General features: G+C 43.7%; 1 protein-coding gene across 2 annotated transcripts; it reads right to left on the bottom strand.

Annotated features, from left to right (window-relative positions):
- Positions 1 to 2,079: 2,079 nt before the first annotated feature.
- LOC115331440 (sulfotransferase ssu-1-like) lies at positions 2,080 to 11,226 on the bottom strand. 2 transcript variants are annotated; one of them, XM_040205865.1, is made up of 3 exons: positions 11,015 to 11,226; positions 4,053 to 4,186; positions 2,080 to 3,614 (listed from the first exon to the last, which is right to left on the bottom strand). In XM_040205865.1, the coding sequence occupies exons 2-3, from the start codon at positions 4,166 to 4,168 to the stop codon at positions 3,203 to 3,205; spliced, it is 528 nt and encodes a 175-aa protein (XP_040061799.1). In that variant the 5' UTR covers positions 4,169 to 4,186; positions 11,015 to 11,226; the 3' UTR covers positions 2,080 to 3,202. The 2 variants fall into 2 exon arrangements, with proteins under 2 accessions (XP_040061799.1, XP_029849419.2); XM_029993559.2 differs by having other exon boundaries at positions 2,080 to 4,186.
- Between the last annotated feature and the right edge of the window lie 4,209 nt (positions 11,227 to 15,435).

Genomic DNA, 15,435 nt, shown 5'->3' with positions numbered 1-15,435 from the left:
TTGTGCACATACGCCGACATCGCGAATACACAAGCCACGGATCTCTCATGACACTAATAATTCAGTAGACATGATATAAACAACGCGACTGACACGGACGAAGGAAGACTGTACGACACGAGCGCTGACTGGCAACTGACGGTTTTATTGTCATGAAACCCAGAAGAAACAAACATAAAAATGACTCCCCAATCAAGAAGAAATCGCGACCGTGCATCACAACGGCGTTTAACGCCGTCACAACACTTTGTCTAATCCTTAACGCAGTGCACCACCCATAACCCCTGTCTAAAAATTCTGCTTGCCCCGCTCTCTAACAGCGCCAAAGATGCTTGATTCACGCAGGTTGGGCCTGCCTTTCTTATATTGAGTGCCTCGACAATCTTCCGTGCCTTTTGGTCCTTTTGTCTAAACAACACGGCGGCCTCCTCCAGTATCGGGTGGAAGGAGGGGTCCCTGCAATGCAATGTCAGGTGGGAGCACGCTGTCCCTGCCAAAAAGCTACGATGCTCACGCAGGCGAACGTTAAGGCACCACCCCGTCTGCCCGATGTAAGCCTTCCCACATCTGGTAAGTTACCCCCTTAGTGCAAGACACGGAATCAACGTAGTGCTTTACGCCACAACCACCCTTCTCCGGTTTCTCCCCTACTCTTACGCGCGTTTCCACTGCGGAGGAAATCCCACTTAACTTGTTTCATGTCGAGAACACCACGTCCACCCCATACTTTGAGGCGGCCCTTTTGAGCCCGTGCGGCACGCGATGCATTGGAAAAGCGCGTGATAGGGGGACATAATCCGGAGAAGGGCGGTTGTGGCGAAAGGCGCCGCGTTAATAAACTGTTTTGCACCAATATGGTAGTTTGCCGGATACCTTTCTCTTCTGGAAAGTTTTACATCGGGCACACGGGATGGTGCCTTAACGTTCGCCTGCGTGAGCATTGTAGCTCTTTGGCAGGGACAGCGTGCTCCCACCTGGCATTGCATTGAAGGTAACCCTCCTTTTACCCGACACCGGAGGAGGCCGTCGTGTTGTTCAGACACAAAGACCAAAAGGCGCGGAAGATTTTTGAGGCACTCAATACAAGAAAGGCAGGCCCAACCTGCGTGAATCAAGCATCTTTGGCGCTGCTAGAGAACGAGGCAGAATTTTTAGATAGAGATGATGGGTGTGGCATTGCGTCAAGGATTAGATAAAAATGTTGTGATGGCGCTAAAGGTCATTATGATGCACGGTCGTGATTGCCTTTTGATCGGAGAGCCATTTTCGAGCTTGTTTCTCGTTGGTTTTATGAAAATAAAACCGTCAGTTGTCAGTCTGCGCTTGAGTCATCCAGTCTTTCTTCGTCCTTGTCAGTCGCGTTGTTTATATTATGAATACGTACCAGCTAGCCCAACTATCCGTTCTGTTAAAACTCAGTAGTGTTGACTGCTCCACGGCAATATACACCCTGGGCGTAAAGGCAAATATTCAAGAGTAGGCCAGCCCTGAAGATTAAAAAGACTACAAGTGTGTTGGTTTTTCTTGCCAAGACTTAGTACGAAATGTACTTGCTAAGGGTTCTTGAACTGTATCTCTTATTATAAAGTAATGCAAGAAGCGATAATTATTTGAAACATTCAAAAAAGTTCCCCCCCGTGAGGAGGTTCTAACTGGGTTAGATTAGACTTCGGACTGCATTTTATTATTTTATTAAACCTTGTTTATAAATATTCTACAGAACGATGGTGACATAAGGTACGTTGAGCAGTGGCGATAGAAATTATATAGCTTTCTCATTGTTTGTAGTCTATAGACCTTGATAGAAAATGTATTTAAGTTGTTGATACGACGTGACTGAATATGAAGCGGACAGACTCGTTAGATAGTGGATAAACTTTTTATGTACTTCCTGCATCTTTTTTGGGGTTTTACGTAATCTGAAAACAGAATTTTCAGAAATGTGTATTCAGAAATAAAATGTTATGTTCAATATAATTCAATGAACTGGTTACGTGAAAACATACACTTCTTCAAAGTTCTTTTTTCAAAGTTCTGATGCTGTCAAAAGCGTAAGATTAAAAAAAATATAAGATCGAATTTTTTTTTTTACCAGGAACCTCTACCAACTAATCGCTTTTATCGTTCCCCTTCTTGGTGATTATTTGTAGGTGAAATGAGCACAGTGTTCCACAAATATAATTTCTCTAAGATAGTGCTTAAGGCTAACGGAGTGTTTGGTTTGCTGATTTTCAGAAATGCTCAAATGACAGCTACGTTTTCTAAAGTTCATTTAAAGCTGAGCTCTCCCAAGTTAAACACATTTACTATACTCGGAGATAACTTTCTGCGACTATGCAGTCGATGTCACAGGCGCTGGGAAGTCGAGTAACTCGAACGCCACTTCAGCTGTACATGAGCGCTCTTCACTCCTTAATCACCACAAAACGTTGTCCATGAGTGTGAATAGCCTCACATGAAATAAGTTGAAGGATGCATTCCATTGATCGTCCTGAGTCACTTTTCTAATTTGTGAAAGCTCGCTGCAAGCTTGATTCGTAGTGTTCGCTAAGCACATAAGTGTGTGAACACTGTGAGTTGAGCACCATAATATCAAACGTACGTCTGCTAATAACAGATGACCCCTCCCAAACGTTTTACAACCCTCAGCTAGTGGCTTTGCGAATGTCCGCATCTTTAAGCAGTATTGATCATCAAGAACCGCCAGAAATCTTACGTTGCGTATATGCCTCAATCAAGAGAGCATTATTTTTCATGGCAGCAAACAACATTGATCCACTCACAGTCTTCTTCAATAATATTTCATTTTCAGGATAACTGCCCCTCCCCCTCCTTTTTTTTTTATTTGGCCAGCTCCGTATCTGTTTAGCGCTAAATCGACCCCTTCTACGAAAGGGTTGTCGACCCAGACCTTGAGCTATGGCGTTTAGAAGAATGACGCAAAAACTTCGATACTGGGGACACCTAGCAGCGTAATCCGTGACTAAAAAGCATATGCACCGCAAATTTAAAATTCCAAATACTTCGGCGCACCTTAATTTATTTTTTTTTTACTTTTGGCAGTTTTTGTGTAATATATGAACATGATCCTAGCCATGTACAAGTGTCATGATTCAGGGGCACTTTTTGCCAAGGAATGAATATTGGTATTTAAATAAAAGAAAACAATGTTATCGCGAAATACGAATCCACCGGAATGTTATCATGGAAGTCCAATATCAATCCACAAATTCATAACATCGCTTCCTTTAGTCTTAGATGCGATTCTCCCCTTCATCCGTCTAATCTGTTCATCCGAGAAGAGGTTCTTGTAGTCCCCAAGGATACCCTTGCGAAGAAATTCCTGCTTGAGCTCCAACTTCGGTCTTCCGCCAGATCTTTGACTGTATACTTGCAAAGACTTAAGCTGTCTCTCAGGGGGAAGGGAGAAAAGATCATGCATCAGGGTTTTCATGCCGTCATTGACAGTTTTCTTCAGGCTTTCAAAGCTGGTGGCTTTCACAATTTTGTCGAGGAGCACGTTATCATGTCTCAGCTTTTGACCGTACTCCTCACCAAGGAAGTCAGCGATATTGAGCACCCAAGTCTTTATGTCCTTTTGTAAGTCTTCGTACCTGAAGAACAAAACATTTGAATTGTTTCGGTGCTTGTAGAGAGACAGCAAGTGATCAAAATAGTCTCCGTAACCAACTTGGCCACTGAGAAACAAATCTAAAAATGTATCAAATGGTGCATCTTCAAGCCCATTGCTAGGGATGCCTCTAGCGTGGTGATAGAAGGAGACGCAGACGTCATACGGGTTTCTAACCACGAATATGTACCTCGCGTTCTCAGAGTAAGGAAGCTTATGGAAGGGAAGATGGCACTTGATAGTGCCTGGGCGGACCATTGTTTCTGCAGCCTCGGAACCCAGGAACTCAAGCCAAGGTGACCTTAGAATGAATTCAGTGAAGTCCTTGGGAAGGACACCGTCATACAAGATGCAGTGGGCAATGTACTGTGTCCAGGTTGTACCGCATTTGGGGTACGTGACAATGAAGATGTCGTCGGACCGGGGCTTGTAGGACATAGCGGACTGTACGGTGTCCTCGTCCAGGAAGCTGCTCATGTAGAAGCCATCCAGGTTCTTGAAAAGAGAACTAGCATTCACATTTGGTGCAGCTGACATCTGTTCCAGAGGTTTCTCCTGCAATTATAAATAGAACAATAATTGCACACTGTGACGATTGCACCCTAGACATTTAATCTTGAGATAATATTATCACCCTCTGTCAGTTCGATATTTTGGGAGAAATGTGCGATAAAAAATGAAAGATTAAATATGGAATCCTTAGTTCCAAAAGTTTTTTTATAATGCGAGAGATAACACCCACACTACTGCCGTATTGGATAGTGAAAGCATAGTTGGGACAAAAAAATTTGTCACCGACAAAAAAAAACGCCAAGCTATATTTACACAGGTGCACATTATTAGCATAATTTACATAGTATCATTATCGTCCACTTCATTGAAAATGTTGAAGAAATAAAATATTTATTCTTTAAATAATATTGCTAAGTCAGGTTTTGGCTGAACACTATTAACTGTTCGCGGCGCAATGCGGCATCGAACATCGCCATAATTAGGAATATAAATCTCATAAAAACTCTCCATGCCATTTTTAAACAGTTATATATGAAAATTTCTTACGTGCGATGTTGAACAATTGAAATATAGAAGGTTACAAAAAGGGCCCAGAACAAGTCCGTGTAAAATACTCTTTTGTAAAGTAAATGCTTGAAAAAGCGTTATTTATGGGATCGCTGTTGAAACGAGATGATCACTAACTTTTAGCCCAATAACACAACTTTGAAGGACCATATAACAACACCTTTGTCTAACAGCTTTCTGCTTATATGATTAAAAACTTGTTAGGCTTCAAAATATGTAAAGCCATAATTTGGCATCATATATTATTACTATACATTTGCACAATCAAACCACAAAATTTGATTAGTTCGAAAAAGCACAGACTAGCCTCAGCTAGCTGACCATCGCTCTGACTGTCAGTAAAGCTTCAAACCTTTACAGAAAAAAAAATCCGTTATGCATACGCCTCTCACACGTTTTTTCAACCCCACGAATATAAAACGATACGGTCAACCAATCTCGAGATTCTAAAAAAATGTAGATCCACCGGTCTCTGTTATCACAAAAGAAAAACACCTCAACAAAAATAATTGTGAACGACGAGCATCAAATTAGGAAAGTAATTTATCATTGCCTTTATAAATAAATACTGAATCACAATAAGCATATATATAGAGAGAAATAATTTCGGTTTGAGATTTAATTAGCTTCAGCGATTTCTTTGGAATACACTCCAATACAAGGCAAAAACTCGCAATAAATTTCAACATTCCGAATGGTGTATCTGCGCGGTGGAGAAACAGTTGGTGGAGGCTCTGGAAAAATATTTCCAATCTCGATGGGGTATTTAACGTTGGTGGCATGCTTTCCTAAACTATATTGCATTGGTAAACACCTCGATTTTTATTATACGTCCGCTGTTGTACAAACCGTCGAAAGCATTTCGAGCACGCAACTCTTACGAATTACGCTGAAAATGATGGAGTATGCGAAGTTGACGTTTTTGACGGAAAAATATTTTATTATAATTCGTTACAGTTGTGGTACACCATACTAATGCAGCATATGATATTTTCAGTAACATTAAGAATAATATACCTTTTTACCCATAGAAAAAATAATTTATGAATGCTACGCATATATCCATTTGCAGTACTTAATAAACCATACACCTAAGAATTTTTGTTCTATAAGTTGTTTTAAAGGCATTCCTTCGAAATAATAAGTATTGAAGCTTTATCTTGCTTGTTAATCGGGCGAAATATTATGAAAGGTATTTTGTTTTTCAGCATTAAGTTGTAATGTGGAACTCAAGCCAGTTCCAGCTTTTCCAAGGATTCGTTGGCCATTATGTGTAATGTATCTTAAGACTATACTGTCAAGGTCGCATTCGTGTCGTTTGCGTACATTAATAGTTCCGGGGTATCCTGCATGTTTGTCATATCATTTACATAAATAATAAATAGCAAAGGGCCTAGAATGGATCCCTGCGGCCCGTCCATGTCCGTACACCTAACTTTCAGAGGCTACTTCATTTAAATGCACATATTGAAATCGATTCATAAAATAACTTTCAACTACTTTTAGTCCCAGCCTACGTATTTCCCAATATTGAAGTTTAATTCATACGATATGCTGTATTGTGTCAGAAGCCTTTGCAAAGTCTAAAAACAAACCTCATTTATAACATTTATCTTCAATCTATTTTTTTATAATTTCAACTTTTATTTAGAGTAGGCCTCGCTCTGTAGATCTATGTTATTGAAATTCGTTGTGCCTCGTTCATTATATTCTACAAAAAAAATGCATCTCATCTAATATAAATTACATTTACAAATATGTTTTAAACATTTGGTAGAATCGAAATCGGTCAATATAGTTATAAAGCTTTTTTCCCCGCATTTAATTATTGAGCTAACTCTAGACATTTTTAACTGGTTCGGAAATGTTCCTGTTTGTATCATAATAATTGTTATATATGACAGAGTGAGTCCTAATATTTGTGAGAAGTTTTTCACTGGAACCGATTTAAAACAGTAAATAGCATTCCCAACATTGCTTTTTAATCTTTTAATAAGTATATCAAATTTAATAGGCGTAATTGGTTTGAAGGGAAGCTCCGGTCAATATTTTTGAATTTGGGATAACGACGTTTTCAGCTAAAGCTGCGCCCCTCAATTATATGGTATAATATTTTGTTTCAATATTGTGTGTTGTTTTCTGGATATCACGGGCTCAAAGTTTGGTTTTTGGTGTCTACGGCAAGACCTAAACTAGATCTGCTAGAGGGATGGCAATACTGATCATCAGCCGTACGGCCGCGACGTGACGTCCCAAGGGTGCCGCACCAGCGTTGCTTGACTAAAAGCTAACCCGCATGCCGCCCGCTAAAGAGCAGCTGGTCGCGTCTTTGAAATCAGTTTTAGTGGAGAACGTGGCTTCCCTCAGGCGTAATATTTCGGCTGTGATCATATTTTGTGCCACTAAATCGATACCAGTTATTTAATTTCGTTTTTGACTGGACTTGCTTTTTTTAAAGATTATAGAATAAATCAGTCTTTGTTCCGTCGATGCCGAAGTCGCCTGGGTTATCCTCTTCTCTATACATTCACTCACACTAACAAAATATGCACTCATAATATTTGGAAGATCTTTCCCGAATATATTTTTTTTGTATTATTGATAATAATTTCATCGATACATACTGAAGACTTTCTATTTGTTATATCATTCACTGCGTTCCATATCTTCCTGTTTTTTCTTTTTTTATATATTGTTGAACATACCTTTGCTTTTTCATTTTTTTATTTTATCTTTTCTTATTGTTATGCGCGTCGCCGAGCGACCGCGTACGTGGCCGGGCGGTTACAATACGCGGCTCTGGGCGGTTACGGTGCTTGGCTTTCGTGCGGAGGCCTCGGGTTCGGTTCCTGGGAGCGGCGCGTCTTTTGTTTATTCTTTCAATTTAGCGTTCTCGTAAGTTCGAGAACCTTGTCGTCTGTTCGAGATCGGAATGTTCTACGCGACGAATGTTCTACGCCGATTGTTCCATGAGCCCACGGGTGTACAAAAGGGGCTCCACGGGGCGAGCCGGAGTCAGTCTCGCCCCAGCGTTCGATCCTGATGTTTTGCACCATCGAAGCCTGCCACGCTAACCTTTTTTTTTATTTTGTTTTAAGGACAGGTTCGCCCCATTAAATGCTTAGCTTGCTTCAGTCTTTGTCGCCTCATCAATTGTTATTCGTGACAATATCGGCTGTTAATGCGTTTCTTTTTTTTTTTTTTTTAATCGACTCAGAAGTTGCTGGTCTCGTGTTTTCACAAAGTCGTGGTACACGTTGTCTTTTCATTTATTATCTTATAAAGACAGTCCTTTATTCATGTCCTCGTAACTTCCAGCCTTTTATTTTTAGATTGTACGAGGGGGTATGCATTATCACATCATATTTTAAAGATCTTTGAGAAGTGATTATATGCCACAGGGCTGTCAATTAAATAAGGGAAGTGGGATAGAGTTTCCTCGTTTATTTAGGGTAAGAAACTTAATTCTCTTTGCTTACTCCTTGTTTAAACAAGTATGTTAAAATAATATAGAATGGCAGTGACTGATATCAGTTGAAAAAAAAAACTGAAGGCGGCGTCGTGTATATTTGTTATACACAGGTAAAGTAAAGAGGCACCTCCTGAAAAAATCCTGGTATGTAGAGCCATCGCATTTGTACATAGTTATTGTAAAATCAGACAGGTTTGTGGCGGTAGTATTATTCAAGTTCATGTCAATTTGTATACTCTGCGGCAATATGAAAGACCCATTGGGATCGCGTGGCCGAGGCGGTGGCTGGTGGGGGCGCTGCGAGCGCTCCGGGCAGTTCCAATCTGCTTCGAGGAAAGGATCTAAAGCGAAACGCGATTATCAGATTGTGTTGAGCCCCGAGTGAGCGTCCTCCCCTCGAAGCAGAATGGAATTGCCCAAAGCGCTCGCAACCCCCCCGCCAGCCACCGCCTCGGCCACGCGCTCCCAGTGGGTCTTTCATATTGACGGAGACTGTACCTGACCCATAATAATAAATGGTTGGAAAAAAATGCAAGTTTTTCAAGAAATGTTAAAATTCGCCTTTATCTCCTGTTGGTGGTCTATATATAACAACTATTGCTGCGTTTCCCGCATACAAAACCAAACTTTCAACGTACGAATTAACAACAAAAACATATTTAACCGCGTGGTACAAGATACATGCTCTTAACCTAAATGCAACACCACTTCGTCGCTTTTGCGTTCTTGCACATTGGTAGTCTTCAAAATATGGTGCTGGATCATTTTGCTTAAGCAATGCTTGTGTAAACGTTATTATATCAAGACGTAGACATAGCGAGTCAAAAGAGGTTTCAAGATCATCTGATTTATTTTCATAGTTTTTATATTGAAATATATCACAGAAAAGTGTCATTTCTTGTTACGAACGTGTTTATTAAAAACATGACTGTTGTAATAGCCATGCTCATTTATCCCATCCGGCGTGGGGCTAATAATATTTACCACCATTTGAAAAACTGAGCAGAAAAACAGGTCTTTCAGTTTAGGTAGTCCATATTTAATTATTTCAAAGTCATCGACATGCTCGATTCGAAGAGTTGCTTCGTCGTCTTGTTTCCTGACGTATGAGCATACTTCTTTGTACCAAACAAACATGTAGCCAAGGTACCTAACCTTCATCCTGACATCGTAAAAAAGCTTCCTGTTGGACGCAATCATGTTCTCTTGCAGATACAGATTCTCTAGACTTGCCCCGCTACTTACCTTCTGCTTGTTCTAAGGTCACGCATTTCGCTCATCCCGGTTTACAAAACGCATGACTAGCGTGTTATTTTTTTTTTTTTTTGCTTTAGTTGGGATGCGATGAACAGACTCTGCGTTACTCTTAGTCAACCTTGGCACTTCCCTTGATTAGAGATCTTGTTCAGGTTTTCCAGCAGATTTTCATTTAGTGTTTCAGTGAGTCCCCTTACTTCGAGATCATTTATTCGTCCATACTTCTCCAACCTATTTAGTTCTCTTTTGATCTGGGAAGTTTCATCAGTCTTTCGATCTTGCTTGATTTCGTTTACTTTATTTCTTCACTTTTTTTATATCGCTTTCATGTTTTTCATTTTTTTAGTACTTCATCGTAGCTATCCGACATCGACTGTACCGATTTTTAAAAGTGCATCACGGTTTCTTTAATTTCTGCCAGCTCGTCAATTTGCTGCTTTATTGCTGCAAGTACTGCCCACATCCACATAATTGAACTTTACTGTTATTACACGTCTCACGGCTGTTCGAGTGACTGCTTATTGTCCTGCGAGCTCCTAGTTATTGCTTTTGCTCCCTGGAAAGTCTGGCATTTCCAGGTTTCTTTGAACCCCGGTTGTTTAGTTCGGAAAGCGATTTCTGTCACACCCGCACAAGTGCCAACGTTATAACTAAACGGGAATTAGTTTCACTCGAAGACAACAGGGAGTTTTAGAATAACGTACGCAATTTTAGCGCACGCTACTGTTAAATTCAGCGCTTGTGTTACCCACGCTACGCAAGAGTGTTTTAGAATAACGTTTCTCTGCCGCGACGCAAGAGCCCCAGCATCTCGCCGCTGCAACGCCACCAAGATACAGTCACAATTCTTATTTCACACATCGAATGCTGTAACATGAAAAAAAAAACAGGTTTTGGTGCAAAGTAACATTTTAGATTAGTTTAAACATGAGCATGCGACGGGAGCGGTCGGCCGGTCGTGTTCGCTTGCATCGCCTCTAGAAAGGTCTCCTGTACTAACCTTCGCACACCGTACCTTCGCCGAGAAATATTACCGCGTCGGAAGCAAAGTTGCCGCTGATCGTTGCCGATTTAATTGCGTTTTCCAAACCGAGTGCAATGTCGTCCCGTATTTAAAATTGCCGTCGCGAGGATGCCGCCGACATCGCGCTCACGTCGACGCCAAGGCGGCCGCAGCTATGGTCCTGGGAGCCGCCATTTTTGAACTGTGGTCGTCTAGGCTTTAGCCAACTTCTCATCACAAATCCTCCTTGGAGCTCCTTGCTGACGCACGCAATTTCCAAAAAAAATAGCATACAGTAAAATAGCGCACGGAAAGCGCAAAACTTGGTTAGCGTGCTGCGTGAGCTCAGTGGCGACGACGCTTTTCAATGCGCACGGAAAACTTTAGCGTGCTCTATTCTAAAGCTCCCTTATGTTCTCATCATCAATTTCCGTCTTACAATGTAGACACAAATCGTTTTCGGCATGGAAGTGAACACTCAGAGGCAGCAGTCAGCGATTGGGATATTTGTGATTAAAAATAATAAAAAAATGGTACTGCTCCTACCTGCAAAGTCAGATGATTAGAGTACCGCAGACAGCCCTGGTCGCTGACTCCTCCCGTCGACGCTGCACTGCTTCTTTTATAACCTCTGTCGACTTGGTGTCGTCTTAGCCGCGGTTGTCTTGGATTCCGTTGTCGCCACTGCTGCCGCTGTAGTTCCCTTGGGCCTGTTGGCTTGTTCTTCTGGCTGACCGAAATGGACGCCAGCTGGCCCGTGTCGCTGACGCGCAGCTTTTCGGGGGCGGAAGGCGGAAGCTGCATAAACAAAGGAATAGTCAACGAGGTAGAGGGCCTTAGAGTGATAAACTAGTATACCGTTCATCAGGCAAAAGTGACCCCCGATTGGCCGCCGCCATGTTGTACAATTTTGACCACTAGACACGTGACCAGGCCAAATCTATGACGTAACCAGACCAAATCTCTGGCGTCAACGAAAAGATGGCAGCGCCCAGTGCGTGTCGGAAGCGTTGTGGGCGTTGATCGGAGTGTGTGGATTTCGTGAGCGGAATTCGGTTTTTCAGGGTTTTGTGTGCTCTCCCGCGTAGGAATAACGTGAAGTACGAGCGAATGAGGCTTTTCTTTTTTATTTAATTCAGAGTAAGCCAGATTCGGTCCCGTGCTTCTCGTACGGGCTCGGATCACTACCTCGGACATCGCTCGGTCGTAAAATATCCGCAATCGTTAACCACGGGAGCTCCTCCATAATCGCTGAGTCGAAGGATACGTCGAACCCATCCGGAACGCGGAGTCTAAAGGTATATAGGACGTAACCAGAACGCGGAGTTCTAACGGTACGGCGGACGTGCCCGGGCAATTTTCTTAGCTCGACCGTCAAGATTCGCATTTGAAGCAGCGAGTGAAGTGTTGAAATCTCCGAACTGCTCGGTGCTGAGCTAACTACGGACCACTTCACTATGTGATCCGTAGTGACGTGAAAAAGACCGACGGCGGTCACTCCGGGCGGACGGCGGCTCCCGGCCGCCTGCCGGGTGCCTTCTGTGAAGGGGCCACAGTCGTGTAAGCAGTACTGTACCAGCTTCTCTTATAGTTATGTTGTTCTCGAGCAGCTTCCCGATCACTAAACCCCGCAAACGCGTGCCGAAATTTCAAAAGGTGTCTGCCAACCTGGAAAGCCTTGAACTCCCAGGGAATTTCGGATCATCTGGTAAAGTCAGGGAATCATTCAAAAAGTGGGCTAAATAAGGGAAGACGACTAGTGAAAGCGGCATGGCGGTTGCTCGTCGGCACGGCCATGCTGAATGACATTGCCGAAATGTCATCCTTCGACTCAAAAACTCGAGGAATTTGATCAAAATAGTCAGGGAAAAACTTGACAAAGTCGGGGAATTTGAAATCAGTAGTTTGTTAGACACAATGTTTGATTTTCTTGGCACTCCACGCGTTTTTACACACGACAGGCACACGCCCGTGTATCACACGGCAGCCAGGCCAAGCGGCTGCCAGCCACTTCTGCAAGGTCGATAAGACGCAAGCGTGGAACGCTTTCGGACTGCTGTAAATACACCAGCGGGAGCGTCCGGCCGCAGTCCGACTGCCCACGCTAGGACACCCGACACAGACTCCGCGTCCTGGGTACGTCTGACGTATCTTTAGATTTTGCATCCTGGGTACGTCAGACCTATCTTTAGTCACAGCGCCTGATAATAGTAGTGAATAGGGTCACGTTCAGTGCGCAAGTCACTTTATTACACTCGGAGAGCGGAATTCCATTCCCGTTGCGCAGGCAGTTCCCAAGCTAGGCATGCACTTGAAGACTATGTTTCACTCTTTCATAAAGCAAGCTTTGCGGGACCCCTCCGCCCTTGTGCACCCATTCGCAGGTCGTGTCGCCAACTCCCGCAGGTTCAGTGAGTTGCCGAGCCACTGCAGCCCTGGCGTCGCTTGGTACATACAAGAGGCGGCTCACGTCGGTCGTCCAGCAGCGTACTGGAGGGACGCAAAGCTAGCAGCCTCCTTGGTGCACGCAAGACGAGGCTGAGCAGAGCTCCAAGCTCTTCTGACGCACATGTGCACTCCAATGAGACCGGTGTCGCACCCCGATTCCTAGAGATGTGGTCGCACTGGCAGTCTTATTGGTCCCTGGGGGCCGTCGAGGAGTGCCAGAAAGCAAAATTCCATCCTTCTTGCGCAGGTAGTTCCCCAGCTAGTCACTTCCTTGACGACGTCGCACCCTCTCTGGAAGCAAGCTTCGGGATGCTCTTGTGCACCCATTTGCAGGTCGTGTCGCCTTTGCTCACGTAACTCCCGCAGGTCCAGCGAGTTGCCGAGCCGCTGTAGCCCCGGCGTCGCTGGTCGTGCATCCTGGTTCTGGTCGTGCATCAACCACCGCTGCCCATTTCCGCTGACTGCTTGGGTGTGGTAGCTTGACGTGCTTTCGCAGAAAGCTGTATGCCTTTGCCGAGTAAAAATGGAGCGTGAGGGCAAACTTGCGCACATCCTCTGTACATGCGTTTTTGTTGCGCCTGACTCTTTTTAAGACGAGGTTGCGCATTGCGTTGGTGAATGCATTGTCAAGTATGTCAACTGCTGGCTTAGGAAGTCGTTTCCTCAATTCACGGAGCAGCGTGTTCAGCTTCCTAATCCTGGCCGTCTTCCGATTGATCTTCTTCTTTGCCTGTTTCAACAGTTTCCTCGCCTTCTGCAGCTTTTGCCTACTCGTGGCCAGGACCCTGTGCAGTCGTGGTGACACAGCTGCGTACGAGTGGTCACCGAAGGAAGTGTTGCGTCGCTTGAACACAGCTTCAGGGGGAGTCTCTGACGTCGTAGCCGGAGAGGGGGAAGTAACAAGCTCCAGTTTTCAGGTACTTCGGGCGACTAGTTGCACAACTTGCAAAGGTGTGTCTCTTGTATCTGAAAGTGGTGGTCAACGAATCACTAGAAAAGTGGCATCTTTGGGATCAAGTTGATAGGTTCGAGTAAAACATTCAGGTTCTTTGCAACACTTTCAACCACCACCATTATAATAATTCCATGGCATGCTGTATGCTTTTTACAATCATTCAATCATAAGTGGGTTACGTGTTTTCAGTATATGCTGATATACATAAAAATATGACCTCCAAACTATTTTTCTTGAAATCTGCAAAAACCGAAAGAACCCGAATTGAGCTTGCTTTGAAGAGAAATTGCACTTTCCACGGCAGGGAACCTTGATAAACGCCTGTACTTTTGTTGAACCACAACACCGACCGCACTGAACTGTCTGCGAGGCTGCTCTTTTTCTTTGGAAATTGTTTTTATGTGCTCCATTTAGCAATGAGTAGTGCATATCATGTTGTGTCTCCTAGAAACGCCACAGATATGCATTTGCTTTTACCACATAAGTACCGTGACACTCCGAGTTTTAGTCGATATCAAAAAAAGACACCGATAAGCTCAAAATTCGAGAGAACAAATAAGCACCAAAAAATCACCCCCATTTAAAAAAAAATAAAACTACGAGAGCACCTCAGCTTTCTTTCATGATGTGAGAATGCGTGAGCATTACTTTTGGCCGAGTTATATTGACGTCAATGAGCAAGGTTGACCCAATGAATAGCACACTAGTTTTGCGATCATGAGAGCCTAGGTTCGAAACCGGGCAGGGGATAATTTATTTCCAGGTTTATTTTTTGTTCGATCACGTGATTAATAATTAAGTCACATGACGAAAATGATAACGTGAGCACAGCTGTTTGTTTTTCTCTTATTTTCTTTTTCCTTAGATTGCGTCGCATTGGTCATGGCATTTGGACACAACTTTTGGTTACAGGTTTTGGCTGCACCCTTTGATCACGGCTCTTCTTTTGCTCACTGAGCCAGGTAATACTCACAAATTAAAAAACACCCAAAACATGGAACCCTATTCATAAGCCAGAACTCCAAGCACCCCCTTTTTGTGGGTCAGTGCCAGTTCTGGCCAACGCATAAAAGGTGTGGTCACATATCACGCTGCACAGTATAACCTGCCAAGAATGCATGCCCTGGCACACAGTCTTGTGGAATACAGGCAGTCTTGAATGTCACCGCTCGTTGTTCTGCTGACAGGTCTCACCCTCCAGAGAGGCAGCCTGGATCGACGACTGATCAGCCAACCCCAGGAGAGGCCCAAGCTGCTGCTGGTTCTGGAAGCAATGTAAAGCTGGTTACTTCCCCCTCTCAGGCTACGACGTCAGAGACTCCCCCTGAAGCTGTGTTCAAGCGACGCAACACTTCCTTCAATGACCACTCGTACGCAGCTGTGTCACCACGACTGCACAGGGTCCTGGCCACGAGTAGGCAAAAGCTGCAGAAGGCGAGGAAACTGTTGAAACAGGCAAAGAAGAAGATCAATCGGAAGACGGCCAGGATTAGGAAGCTGAACACGCTGCTCCGTGAACTGAGGACACGACTTCCTAAGCCAGCAGTTGACATACTTGACAATGCATTCACCAACACAATGCGCAACCT

This window comes from Ixodes scapularis, unplaced genomic scaffold (assembly GCF_016920785.2).
Source record: "Ixodes scapularis isolate PalLabHiFi unplaced genomic scaffold, ASM1692078v2 PGA_scaffold4__175_contigs__length_147842914, whole genome shotgun sequence".
Lineage (NCBI taxonomy): Eukaryota > Metazoa > Arthropoda > Arachnida > Ixodida > Ixodidae > Ixodes > Ixodes scapularis.
Note: the sequence above shows the minus strand (reverse complement) of the source record. Positions and strands in the feature narration are given on the sequence as shown.